At 33.8% G+C, this 14,182-nt stretch overlaps 1 protein-coding gene across 1 annotated transcript; it reads right to left on the bottom strand.

Moving 5' to 3' along the window:
* Positions 1 to 4,257: 4,257 nt before the first annotated feature.
* On the bottom strand, positions 4,258 to 6,196 carry LOC129945259 (uncharacterized; the record flags this gene model as incomplete). The annotated part of the gene is made up of 3 exons (XM_056054918.1): positions 4,258 to 4,611; positions 4,719 to 5,460; positions 5,907 to 6,196. Coding segments are annotated over 3 exons (1,185 nt in total), but the record flags the coding sequence as incomplete, so codon positions are not given.
* Positions 6,197 to 14,182: the final 7,986 nt, after the last annotated feature.

Below are 14,182 nucleotides of genomic sequence, written 5' to 3' on the forward strand. Positions count from 1 at the left end.
GTGGGTCGCATCCCAGCCTCTTTTTGTTTTTTAAAAGGCGCACACTAAAAGGGATATACTACCGTTATTATGTAGACACAGTGTGAGCACTAAGAAAGGGAGAGAGGGGTTGAAAGAAGATGTCGGTGCACATTGATGTTGAATTCCTGAATATTATAATAGCTGTGAAAGACAGAGTGTGGCAAGGCATTCCACATTCGCATAGTACGGCTTAAAAACGAATCTCTGTACTTGACAGTACGACTGAAGTTGGTCTTGAGGGTATATTGATGAGCATTCCTAAAAAGGCTAGTAATACGTTTGAACTGTTTACGGGGAGAAATGCAGCTGGCTATTTCTCTAGGAATAAACCATTTAAATAACGGTAAAAGAGGGTGAGATAAGAAACATTTCGACTATGTTCAAGTGATCTTATGATAGTTATATCACCAATCAATCTAAATGCTCTATTAACAATACTATCCAAGAGGCTTAAGTTAGTTGCAGGAGCACCAGCTCAAGCTTTGGACGTATATAAGCCTTCGAAATAACAGCCAGATCAGAGGGGGAGAAAAACTTCTTGCATCGCCTTAGAAAACCCAAACATCTTGATGAATTTTTGGCGACATCGCGTATGTGATCGTTCCACAAAAGGTTGTTGGTGATACACATACCGAGAATATCGAGATGTTTTCTCGATGCAAGTGCCATTTATGGATAATATCAATTATTATTGATTGGGTATATTTCGCTTTGACGATACAAGACAGCATTGCGTTTTCGAAGCATAAATTCCACGCGGTTTCTTACAATGCTGTAAAGGTCGGAATTTAATGAGCTTATCATATTTACTTGTTACAGTTCCACATCCGAAGAAGAGGGGTGTGAATCTGAAAACGAACATGAAAAGCTTAGAGTACTATCGTCAGCAAAACAATGTATTGGATTAGATGTTGCAGACAGAAGATCATTAATAAAAATGAAAAAGAGTGGTGGAAGTAGAACAGAGCCTTGGGGAACACCAGCATTTATTTTATGGACTTCAGACTTGAATCCATCCAATACTACTTGTAGTGAACGATCCGAAAGGCAATTACTAATCCAATGAAGCAGGGATTCATGAAAACCGAAAGCACGCATTTTCGATAAGAGATCCTGATGCCAAACCCTATCAAATGCTTTTGAAATATCAAGTGCAATAATCTTACTTTCTCCAAAGCGATATAAAGATTTGCTCCACTGTTCGGAGAGATGAACCATGAGATCATCAGTGGACCTATTGCTTCGAAAGCCGTACTGACGGTCATAAAGAAGCTTTCGATCTTTAAAATATTTCTTGAGCTGATAATTAATCATCGTTTCCATGACCTTGGAAAGAAGGGACGTAAGTGCAATAGGTCGGTTATTATATGGTGAGGAAGACTCGCCCTTTTTGAGAATGTGCTGAACAAATACAGTTTTCCATCCTCTCGGAACGAGACCTGTGGAGTACCACAGATGAAAAAGCTTACGCAGTGGTTTTGCCAGCGCTGAAAAACACTTCTTCAGAACAATAGCGGGGATACCGTCCTCACCAGCAGATTTATGTGTGTTTAGATCTCTAAGGACTCTTGCCACAGTAAGAGTGCGAAAAAAGATTGGTCCTATAGTATCACTAACTCGCTCAAGTAAAAGCGGAGTCATAACACTCACTGGAAGCGTAGAATTGCCGGCGAACTGCATAGCAACGAGATAAGCTTTCTCTAAAGAGCTGATAGCGATATTAACAATAGACTCCCGAAAATTGAGTTTGAAAAAACTACGTAAAAAAAGCTATACAATTCTCATTTTCTGGATTTTTGAATTTTGTAGCGTTTTTCGCATTAATAGGAATGACAACAATCAATAATATATTCTTCTTGGAAAAAACTAAGTTTCAAAACAATTTCTTACATTTTTGCTTGAAACAAAAAAAACCCTCTAAACTATTGTGTTTTGATCTTAAGTATGACATATTTAGAAACTTCTTGGAGTCTTGGAATGCTTTCATATGTAGCGAGTCATCCAACTTAAATAGTTGCTGGACAACAGCGTCCTAAAAAAAATGTTATAACTTAAAACTGGAAAGGTATGCACTTAAGGTTAAGATACACATTATTGTATTTGATTTTTGTCAGCCTTCATTAAAGAACAATTTAACAATTTTATATGTTAAGTGTGTGAATCCCCTTCATTTAAAAGTTTGGATCCGACCTTTACCAGCAGCAAGAGTCCTTAATTTTAGTAAAAGAATGTAAAAGCCGTTGATAAGGCAGTTAAGAGCTCTTAACACCGGTTAAAATCCGTTGGTAAAAGGGTTTAAAGCCATTAATAAGCCAGCGAAGAGCCGTTTATATGCTGGTTATACGTCTTTTATAATCTGAATAAAAGCCGTTGGTAAGCTGGTCAAAATCTGGCGATAATTCAGTTATAAACTTTAAATAAGCCGGTTAAAAGCCGTTTTAACCCAGTTTATAGTCGTTGATGAGCCGGTTAAAAGCTGTTAATGAGCCGAATAAAACCCGTCGATAAAAATGTGCGGCAAAGATAAGCCCATCTAGGAGACTGAACTAGAAGGAAAGATCCATCAGGTGAAGAAGACCAACTAAGAAAGAAATAAACAGAACCGTCTTTGACAAACTTGCACCAAAAAAACACTGATAAATTTATTAAGGTTAAAAGATCAAAAAGTGGTGTGCGACATTTTTGTAAGCAAGTTGTTTTAATTCAAACAAAATGATAACATTAGTTCATATAAGTTGTTCGCTTTTTTATTCAAGAAAGTCGATACCAAAAAGTTGTTAAGTTCTAAACTGCTACTTAAGTGAGTTATTTGTTTTTCGAAGAATTTACTTATTTGTATCAAACCCAATACCTTCTTGAGGGTATAACATGTTAATTGCTGACCGATAGCTTAATAATTTTAACACAGCAATGTTTTTGCTTTCCTTTCTTTTTGCATCTCAATTTTCATATATAGGAATTTAGACCTTTAAACTCTTATATTTTAAACTTCCATTTAAACATTTATTCACAGAGCCTTAGTGTTTTTTATAATAACCTAAAGCTCCGTAAATGTTTGTAATATTTTCAGCAAAGTATTTTTATTTAAAGGAACCTTAAATTTAAAAAAATAAATGGAGTGAATTTTGTGAGAAAAAAACATGTATAAAAAACCAGACTTAAGCTTTTCTAATTTATTAGAGAAGTTTCAAATCTTAATAAAATTTCGGTTTCATTTTTTTCAGAAACCATTACTTGCCATAAAACCTTATCAAACATCACATAGCAAGTAAAGGCAATTCCAGTCGATACTGTACTTGAAAGTAAACATAAGGAATGGGTTCTATTTATATTTTTGAAACTTAAGAGCCTTCTGGCAATCTTATCACTGTTATTACATATCAAATCGAAAATATTCAAACTTTTATGATTTTTAAACTTATCTCATTAATAATTCTTTAATGGCATTAAATCGGCACCGTAACTCTATAATTTTGTTTGCTAAGAACAAAGTTTTACCCACAGTCAAAATATCAACTTAAATACCCATCGTCTTCTGAGGGACAGAAAAATATCAAAAATAAGATAACCTTTTAAAATTAATAACTCTTCTCATTTCTTTGTTAAACCGTTTAGTAATTCTGTTTGTTATAAATTAAAGTTAAAATCAAAACAAAAACTTTATTCAAGACTGAAAATATAATTTCTATATGATTTGTACTCGTTCGTTAACTCCTTTTTTTGTTGTATAGAAACTTCAATAACAGCCTTGCAGAATAGTCTTCACTTTTTCCCTATCGCTGCTCTTCTACTCCTGCATAATGCCAACATCCTTTTATACCAGAACTGTAGAGTTTTTGACGAGAACCTTCATGATATTAAAAAGTTTGTCCATGAGGCAAACAATTGGTTAAAATAATAAAACAACCATTTTTGAAAGTTTAAGGACCTCAACCTGCTCTGCTTGCCTGATATGCACTCTCATCATCATCAGACTGAGAGCTGAGGCGGAAAAACTAGGGTTTTTTTTGGAGGCAGCGAGAAGGGAGCAAACAACGAAATATTTAATTCACTTTTCGTTTAGTAAATATGCATTTTTTGAAGTAAATTTGTGCTTCGAAATAACTGACGAAGCTTAACAAAAAGAGTACAAACAAAAGCATAGCGAAACGTCACTAGGGTTTCAAAAGGTTTTCATCTGCTAACAAAAATAATTAAAAAATTAACTTTTAAAAACTTTCAAAAACATCTAAAATGTTTAATTTTGTTTATTTTTATTTTTAATTTAAAAAGATTCCTTATACATCAACCCCCCATTAAGGACATTCGTCGTTTCTTCGAACAAACTTCAAAAGAACCAACATCCATAATTTAAATTTAATAAATAGATAAATAAATAAATAGTTAATCTTAAAGATACAAAATTTCTTCCTAAACGAAACAAATTAATAATTAAATTTACAATCGAACAACTTCAACTCCTGCTCGAGGCTGAAACAATGATTCAGCTGCCAATCTCAGTTTTTCCGATACCAGACGGGCAATTTTGGGAGTACGCCGCCAGACCATTTCCCGGGTACGGTCATGATTATCCTTGCTTTCGATTTCGACCTGTGAATAAAATCAAAGTGTTTTTTTTTTTTTTGTTAATTAAGCTGAGTTAGCAGCAGCATCAGAGCTACCACCATTACCATCATCATTGTGATTTCGTTCATTACCTGTTTAGGCTGTTGAACCTTAATGGAGACTAGGGTGGCTTGGTCATTCACCACACTGAACTTAATTCGGCCGATCATCTCGTTGGTGCGGGCAGTGGCTGTCTTCACGTTGCGCACATTGCCGCGCTTGAATGACTTTTCCACTTTGAGTGTCAGCGGACCCAGTGTGAATTTGCTTTTAATTGTCGAATTTCTGCCTTCCGGATCGGTGACCACTTTGGCATTGCCAACACGACGCAAGGATGCCAATCCAGAGAGGCTACCTTCGGCACCGCGTAGTTTTTCCATAGAAGTTGAAGCTGGAGCTGATTTAGCTGGTTTGGCAGAGACCGACGACGGTGAAGCTGCCGATGCTGATGGTGAAGCTGACAAATTGGAGGAAGTTTGCTTGGGCTTTTGTTGCTTTGTTGTCTGCTTGTTTGTATTGGACCGAAGAGGTTGAGTTGTTTTCTTATTTTTGGAAGGAGAGGAGGAGGAGGACAACGACGGAACTGTTCGTTTCTCAACTGATTCAGTGCTGACAGTTTGAGGTTTTTGTTTTTTCTGTTTCTGCTTTTGTTGTTGCTTTTGCTTGACATCTGTGACCGAAGAAGAAGCAATTACCGATGTGGCTGAGGATGCTGATGCTGGTTCCACTTCTTCAACGTTGCTGGTCATGTCAGATTTGATGACTGTAGTGGAATTGGCTGCTTCGGTATCCATTGAACGAGCCTTTGTGCCACTAGATACTTTCTTCGTTTTGCTGAAAATATGATCAAAGAAAACTTGTTATGAAATTGACTTCGTTTATGAGGAAATCTTATGGCGATAGTGAGGACTTTTTGAACACAGAAGTTATGAATATCAAATTTGACTGTGATGATTGGGATATTGTATTAACAAAGAGATGATGGGCTTTTGACTTGTGTGAAGGGTTATGGACGACACAGAAAGTCGTTTGATGTTTTCTAATAAATCAACACTTATTTTTTTGAAGTCGCAAAGAGAATCCTTTTTAGAAATTTTTTTTTTTTATTTGAAAGCTTAAGCTTTTCGTCTTCTCCTTTTTGAGATTCTTAAATCGATTTTATTCTAATACCTAATCTCTTTATTGAGTCCTTGAGTCCTTTAGACTTCGAAGAATTCAAAAGTCTTCCCTTGTGTGTCATAGTTGATTCGACTTTTCTATAATAAGGTAAGACTACCTACCTCTTTGTACTTGTCTTTGTTGATTTGCTGGGTGTGTTTGACTTTTGTGGCTTTGCTGGTTGCATTGGCAGCGATGCTAAACGGACTTTGAAAGGATCATATGAATCTGATACAATGCGATTGATACGAGCAAAAATCGCATCAATAAACTGATTGTGACGTTCTTGGAATGCATCCTTTGGCATCTCAATGACAACATTCTTCTCAGCTCCTCCTGAAGAAAATAAAATAAAAAAAGAAAAAAGGAAATCAGAACAAAAATACCAACGACAAGTCCTTAGACTTCTTCTTTATCTCAATTACTTAGAGACGATAGTATAGAAGTCTGTCATTTCCGTTTCATATAAGTTAATTCCATATCCGAATGAGAACTTTTATTTATTTTTTTGTTGTTAGATTGTTATAGCTTTGTTATTGAAAATGTCGTGATTTCGATATCCTACCTTGTTATATTTTTATATGTTGTTTTGTTATAAAGATGAAAGCTGAACAAAAAGCTTATTTAAAACGACCATATACAACCATTTTGTTGTCTTTTTTTGTTAAAGTTATAAACAGCACTATTATGGAGATGGTTATGGTGGTAATTTGTGTCATTTTAGTAGGTTGTTGTTTGTTGTGGTTGATGATTTTGATGATGGTTATGGTGGTATGTTGTTAGTTCGACATTTAATTGCACTTTTATTGGTTAATTAAATTGTTATGTTTATTATTATGATTATTATTATTTTTTTGTTTGCATAAAAAAGCTCATTGTTATTAGTTTTAGTTTTTTTTTAGTGTGGCATACAATACCTTTTATGGTTTTTCATATAGATCAATACTTATGTTTGTGCAAAGCAACTGGATTAATATGATGACATTGAAGCAAGCGTTTTTATTTGCGTTTATTGTTTTGATATTAAGAAAGCATTCCAGGCATAAAAAGGCATAGGTTTTTTTATTTTATGGTAATCTTGCGTGTTAGGTGTTTGCACATACAAAATTATGTAGTTAAATTTTTATTTTTAGTTTTTTTTACACAAACAACAAAAAATTAAAGGTTAGATTTGTTTTTCATACATGTATTATTGGTTGTTAAAAAAGATGAGGAAACGGGTTGGGAAATGCTATAAAATAGTGTATTTTAAGGTCAAGGGTAGCTAGAGGTATCTATTTAAAGAAAAATCTGATTGACATTGTTGTTTTTTATGAAGAACTAGTCATATTAGTAACTTTTATAGGCAAATACTTCAAAAAACTACCTAAGGAAGTATTTAAATCTACAATTCAATTTGAGAAACATGATCCTTTATGTACAATATTATTTTTGTTCAAAAGGTATTTGAGGTATATTTGTATATTTAAGGGCAGTTTTGATTTCTTTTATTTTTTCAATGAAAAACTCAGAGCATTTGAACGTAAGTAATGAAATTGTAATATAATAAAAAAATAATGGATGCTGATGTAAATTTAAAGCCAAAACACTAAATATCTTTAAAATTGAAAGAAACAACTAAACTACAGATAAAGGGTGTCCCAAAATTAACGCAAGATTTGAATTTGCCGCCATTTGTGCAGTGAAGTGTTGCTAACAGTATAGTGTTTTTAAAAATGGAGCTTTACACGATAGAACAACGTGTCTTCATTATTAAAGAATATTTCAAAAATAGTGAAAGCTTGGCGGCTGCAGTTTGAAAATTTAATACAAAATATGGTCGGAATAGTGTTTTAACTTCGTCAACTGTAAAGAGATTAATTGAAAAATTCATGGAGACTGGATCCGTTGGAGACGCCAAACACACTGTTCGTCCAAAAACAACCCCTTCAAATGTGAATGTCGAAGCAGTGCGTGAGAGTGTTGCTGACAATCCAGGAACCTCAATTCGACGTCGTGGACAAGAATTGCAAATTTCAAGAACCTCTCTACAGCGTATACTCACCAAAGATCTGTGTCTTCATGCTTAAAAAATTCAATTAACACAACAATTGAAGCCTAATGAACATAGACAGAGAAGAGAATTCGTTGAATGGATTATTGAACATCAACAAATGGACCCTGATTTTTCGAGCAAAATCATCCTAAGCGATGAAGGAGTGCGTGAAGTTAGCCCCCCTTCTTTTGATTTTCCTATTTTGGAAAGTTGTTCCAGGTTGTTCCCGGTTTGTTCCGCATTGTTCCAAAGTTTTTTTAAAAAATACCCAAAAATGGGGGTTCTAGACCCCAAAAACACTTTTTGACCTAGCCCCCCCTTTTTCGAAAATCGTTTTTTTTGAAAATTGTTCCAGGTTGTTCTGAACATTGTTCCAAATTTTTGGACCTCTATGATCAAAATTTTAAAAGTTATGGGCAAAATTTGAAAAAATTCTAGCCCCCCCTTTTTCGAAATTCCAACTTTTTTTATTTTTTTTAGATTCTAAAAAGTGTTCTTACCATTGTTCCAAAAAATGAGAGTCGTAAAATGTATATTTTAAGAGATATTGCCTCCAAATTTTTTTTTTTTCAAAAATGCAATATACATCTCAAAATTTTTTTGTTTTTTTTGTAAGCCTACATTTTAATAAAACGTGATTAAGCACATGCACAGCAACCAAAACTTGGCTTATAACCTATTATTTACGCTGATGATCGATCTTTCAAAAAAATCTCTATTTTGTAAAAAATATTTTAGCCTCCCCTTTTCAAAAATCAAAAATTAAAAAAGTGTTCCAAGTCAAACCATACTTCTCCCAGCTCGTATCCAAATTTCGTCCAAAACCATAAGCAAATAACGCTGAAGGCGCACAAAAAAGAAACAAATAATATTTACCATCCCGAGTGCCCCCCCTCGAAAAATTTTAAAATTTTAAGCCAAACCTGTATTCTTTCAGCAAAGAACAAAATGTTTTTAAGATTCCAACTCTATGAAATTAAAAATTAATATGCCTATATTCAAAAAAACATCCCCCCCCCTTTACAAACTCCCACAATTAAACAATAATTTATATCCATAATCAATCACATCCAATTGTTCCAAGGTTTCATTCAAATATGTTCAAAAATAAAGATATTAAGTCCAAATAAAACTTAACAGTATACTACTCTGTTAAACATATTCTGGGCCCCCTTTTCCGAAATTCGAAATTCCAAAACTTGTTCCCAATTGTTCCGGGGCTCTTCTAAATTGTTCCAGAGATTCGTTTCTTAATATTGATTTTTAGTATGAAAAATTTACAAAAAATGCACCCCCCGCCGACCAATTTGATTTGAGTGATTTTGGATAGGGAAGAAGTTTTAGATTTTCGATTTTGGAAAAGGGGGGGCGGGGGTGCATTTTTTGTAAATTTTTCATACTAAAAATCAATATTAAGAAACGAATCTCTGGAACAATTTAGAAGAGCCCCGGAACAATTGGGAACAAGTTTTGGAATTTCGAATTTCGGAAAAGGGGGCCCAGAATATGTTTAACAGAGTAGTATACTGTTAAGTTTTATTTGGACTTAATATCTTTATTTTTGAACATATTTGAATGAAACCTTGGAACAATTGGATGTGATTGATTATGGATATAAATTATTGTTTAATTGTGGGAGTTTGTAAAGGGGGGGGGATGTTTTTTTGAATATAGGCATATTAATTTTTAATTTCATAGAGTTGGAATCTTAAAAACATTTTGTTCTTTGCTGAAAGAATACAGGTTTGGCTTAAAATTTTAAAATTTTTCGAGGGGGGGCACTCGGGATGGTAAATATTATTTGTTTCTTTTTTGTGCGCCTTCAGCGTTATTTGCTTATGGTTTTGGACGAAATTTGGATACGAGCTGGGAGAAGTATGGTTTGACTTGGAACACTTTTATAATTTTTGATTTTTGAAAAGGGGAGGCTAAAATATTTTTTACAAAATAGAGATTTTTTTGAAAGATCGATCATCAGCGTAAATAATAGGTTATAAGCCAAGTTTTGGTTGCTGTGCATGTGCTTAATCACGTTTTATTAAAATGTAGGCTTACAAAAAAAACAAAAAAATTTTGAGATGTATATTGCATTTTTGAAAAAAAAAAAATTTGGAGGCAATATCTCTTAAAATATACATTTTACGACTCTCATTTTTTAGAAGAATGGTAAGAACACTTTTTAGAATCTAAAAAAAATAAAAAAAAGTTGGAATTTCGAAAAAGGAGGGGCTAGAATTTTTTCGAATTTTGCCCATAACTTTTAAAATTTTGATCATAGAGGTCCAAAAATTTGGAACAATGTTCAGAACAACTAGAACAACCTGGAACAATTTTCAAAAAAACGATTTTCGAAAAAGGGGGGGCTAGGTCAAAAAGTGTTTTTGGGGTCTAGAACCCCCATTTTTGGGTATTTTTCAAAAAAAACTTTGGAACAATGCGGAACAAACCGGGAACAACCTGGAACAACTTTCCAAAATAGGAAAATCAAAAAAAGGGGGGCTAACTTCACGCACTCGCGATGAAGCACATTTTCATCTTGATGTCTTTTTCAATCGCCAAAATTGCCGCATTTAGGGTTCGGAGAACCCACATGTGATGGTCGAAAAACAAATGCATCCACAACGCGTGACTGTATGGGTGGATTTTGGGCTGGAGGCATAATTGGGCCATATTTTTTTGAAAATGATGCTGGTCAAGCAGTGAATGTTACTGGTGCTCGATATCGCGACATGATTAGACAGTTCTTTCTGCCAAAATTGGATGATATTGATGTGTCCAATATGTGGTTTCAACAAGACGGTGCCACATATCATTCAGCCCGTGAAACAATTCAATTAATGCATGAGACATTTCCAGGTCGTGTACTCTCTCGTTTCGGTGATCAAAATTGGCCTCCTAGATCGTGTGATTTAACACCATTAGACTTCTTTTTATGGGGTTATTTGAAATCACAAGTCTATGTATGTCAACAAGCCCACAACCACCCGTGCATTAAAGGAGGAGATTCAACGCAGCATCAACGAAATTCAGCCACATTTATGCAGAATGGTCATGGAAAATTTCAACAAAAGAGTGCGCATGTGCATGCAAAGCCGTGGAGGCCATTTGTCCAATGTGTTATTCCATACATAACCCTATTCTATGTTCTTAACGAGTCAATAAAAATATAACTATCAAAAGACTAAAAACGGCGTTTTCTATTTAATTCAAATCTTGCGTTAATTTTGGGACATACTTTAGAATTTTTTTAAAAAGATACACTTGAAAGGTGCCGGTTTAAAATTACTTTAGCAATAAAATATACGAAACAACTGATTTTTAAAATGTGGGGCACCATCAAAGACTAAATTGTAGCTTCTTTCATACATTCGGTTGTAATTTCTAAGAAATACTATGAACTTAGTTTTAATTCGTACTCCTTTAAACCTTTTAAGAATTTTTTTTTTATTTATTTTTTTGTTTTTAACTTAAGTTATTGTAATATGTATGATTTGTCAAATTAAAAATGTTGACATTTCTCGACATTTCACGGTCCCTAGAGATTTTTAGAAAGATGCGTAAGTTCGTACGTCCGTAGGTTAGGTTAGGTTGAAGTGGCTGTCCAAGATGGAAACGGACACACTTAGGCCAGTTTAATGTCCCATTGTGATACCACATGAATCTTGAGGCTTCCTCCTTAGTTCAATGGAACCAGTTGGAGTCCCTTACGAAACGTGAGAGACTGGTTATACCGATATGATTTAGATCGTTTAGATCGTTAAAGAAGAATTCTCCTAGGTAATTCTTGCGTTTTCGAGCTAGAGCAGGGCATGTGTAGAGAAGATGAAGAACCGTTTCTTCCTCTTCCTTGTCCATACAGCTTCTGCAAAAGTCATTTGAGAATACGCCTAGTTGCGTAGCGTGCTTTTCTTTTAGACAGTGTCCGGTTATGACACCTATTATTGAGCTTATATGCGATCTGCTTAGAGAGACCAAGAACCTTGAGCGTTTTAAATCCAGTGTTGGCCAGATGTTTTATGTGACCTGACACGTGGTGATGTTGTTCCATCTGGTGCCTGCCCTCCTCAAAGCGTCTTCCATTAGCAACAAAGACAGAGTCTAGTGAATTGATAGTAGCCTGACTATCTGAGAAAATATGGATATCAGATGTTGATATCACGTTTTCTTTAAGCCAGAAAAAAACTTCTTTTATTGCCAAAAGTTCCGCCTGGAACTACGTCCGTACGTTTGCGACGTTTTTTTCGTCGTCCATATCTCAAGAACCAGGAGAGATATCGTCTTCAATTAAATTTTTTTTTACAAATAATAATGCAGAAAGATGCAGAAAAGGCACTCAAGAAAATTGCGTGTAGGGTTTTTTTTTGCCATAGCAGTTAAAAAAAATTTTATGTGAATGTTTTGGTGAACCCTGAATAACTTACGAACCAAAAACTATAGAGGCTTTAATTAAATTTTACATAATATATTGTACCAAACAAGTATCACGTTACAATATTTTATTATATTATATTACAATTGAAAATATACACTTTATGTCCAAAACAATTTTGTGCAACGAAAAGTAAAGTTTTTAAAATCTGTTAAAATTTTGAGAAAAATCGAATTGACATTTTTTTTATTAAAAAAAAATAAAAACCTAAAAAAACATTGCCAAAAGTTAATAAAAATTAAATTTTGAATCAAATATCTTTTCAAAAGTTTAAGACTAGTATGGCTTTACAATGTTCGGACAAATTTTGAGAAAAATCGAATTGAAAGTTGTTTTTACAAAAAATAAAAGCCTAAATACAAAAATTAATAAAAATTGGTAAAAAAATTGATTTTCGACTCGAATATCTTTTCAAAACTTTAAAATATTGTCTTCGAACTTTTTTTTTCCACATAAAATATTGTTTTTGATATTCAGTAGTTCTCCAACAGTCTGTGTTTTCATAAAAAAATAAAACTTCAATAAGTAGTACGTAAATTTGGTAAAAATTGATGTTCAATTTTTGATATCTTTCAAATTATTTTCATTCAGCCAATTTGAAAAAATTTAAGAAATGGTACTAAAATTGGTAAACATTTGTTTTTGACTAAAAATCTATTCAACAACACCAGATTTTCAAACCAAATTATTTCTTTAAATGAAAAATATTGTTAATAATTTTAAAGTTTTGAAGAATAATTCAAGTACCAACTTTTTTAACCCAACGCTACAAACTCTTTAGCAAGACAAATCGACAGGCGGAATTGATTTTGGGTCGCATCCCCAGCCCATTTTTTTAATTTTAAATGATCTGGGAAAATCCTTTAAATTCACGGTTTTTGAATTAAAGTTTTGAAAGGAATTTCAAAATTATTTCAGACTTGTCAATACTCAACTGTTCAAACGAGTTTATCCTTAATACTGCATTCTCTAAGTTAGACGTGCTCATAACTTTTATGATTTTCAACCGATTGAGTTGAAATGCTTGAATATCTTGAAAATGGGTTTTCTTAGAAGTTATTTAAGATTTGTTTAGACTCAGTTACAAACAAAAAGTGGCGCACCTTGAAATTTCGAAATTATTTCAAATATGTAAAAAAGACTATTGGAATTAAATGGAAGGCAAATAAGAGAAAGCACTTTTCATGACAAGAATTATTCTTGGAGAATTTGTCAATTTCTCGCAAGAGGCAGTACCCGTGAAGAAAACTTTAGGTGGCATAGGCAGGAATCGAACCCAAGACTTCTCATATGAAAGTCCATCGCACTAACCATCATGGCAGGGGTACTCTTTTATTAACATTTAATATTATTAATTTATGCATAAAATAAACAAATATGAAGAACATTTTAAATAAAACATAAAATAAATGAGTTTTTGTTCACGTAGTAGTTGGTATCGCCTCCCCTAATATCTATCAAAGCTTTAATTCGCCTTGGCATATCTTGAATAAGGTTTTTTACGATCGCGTCGTCTGAATTATCTCACTTCTCAATCTGCCCAGATTTCTTCCCACTTAATTTCTTGGGAAGAACAGGGAGCTTCCTTATCATTTCTTCCAGCCGATCCCAAATATGTTCGATGGTATTCATGTCCGGGATCAAGGCAAGCCAAGCTATCACATCGATTTCTACTTCTTCCCAGTTGTCCGTAATACACCTGTCAACATGAGATCTCACATTGTCTTGCATTAGCAAGAAATGAACTCAATATTGTTCCAAAACGTTAGTGATTCAATAATAGAAGTTCACTGATCGTTCCACTATTGACAGCCCAATTATTCCGTTCATATAGAAATTCTTGCCCACATCATGACGTAACCTTCGCAGAAATTTCCCCCCTGTACAACTGCTGTTGAATTGTATCTACCACATGATCTTCTCTACCCTCTTTT

The sequence above is a fragment of the Eupeodes corollae genome, chromosome 2, assembly GCF_945859685.1.
Source record: "Eupeodes corollae chromosome 2, idEupCoro1.1, whole genome shotgun sequence".
Taxonomy (NCBI): domain Eukaryota; kingdom Metazoa; phylum Arthropoda; class Insecta; order Diptera; family Syrphidae; genus Eupeodes; species Eupeodes corollae.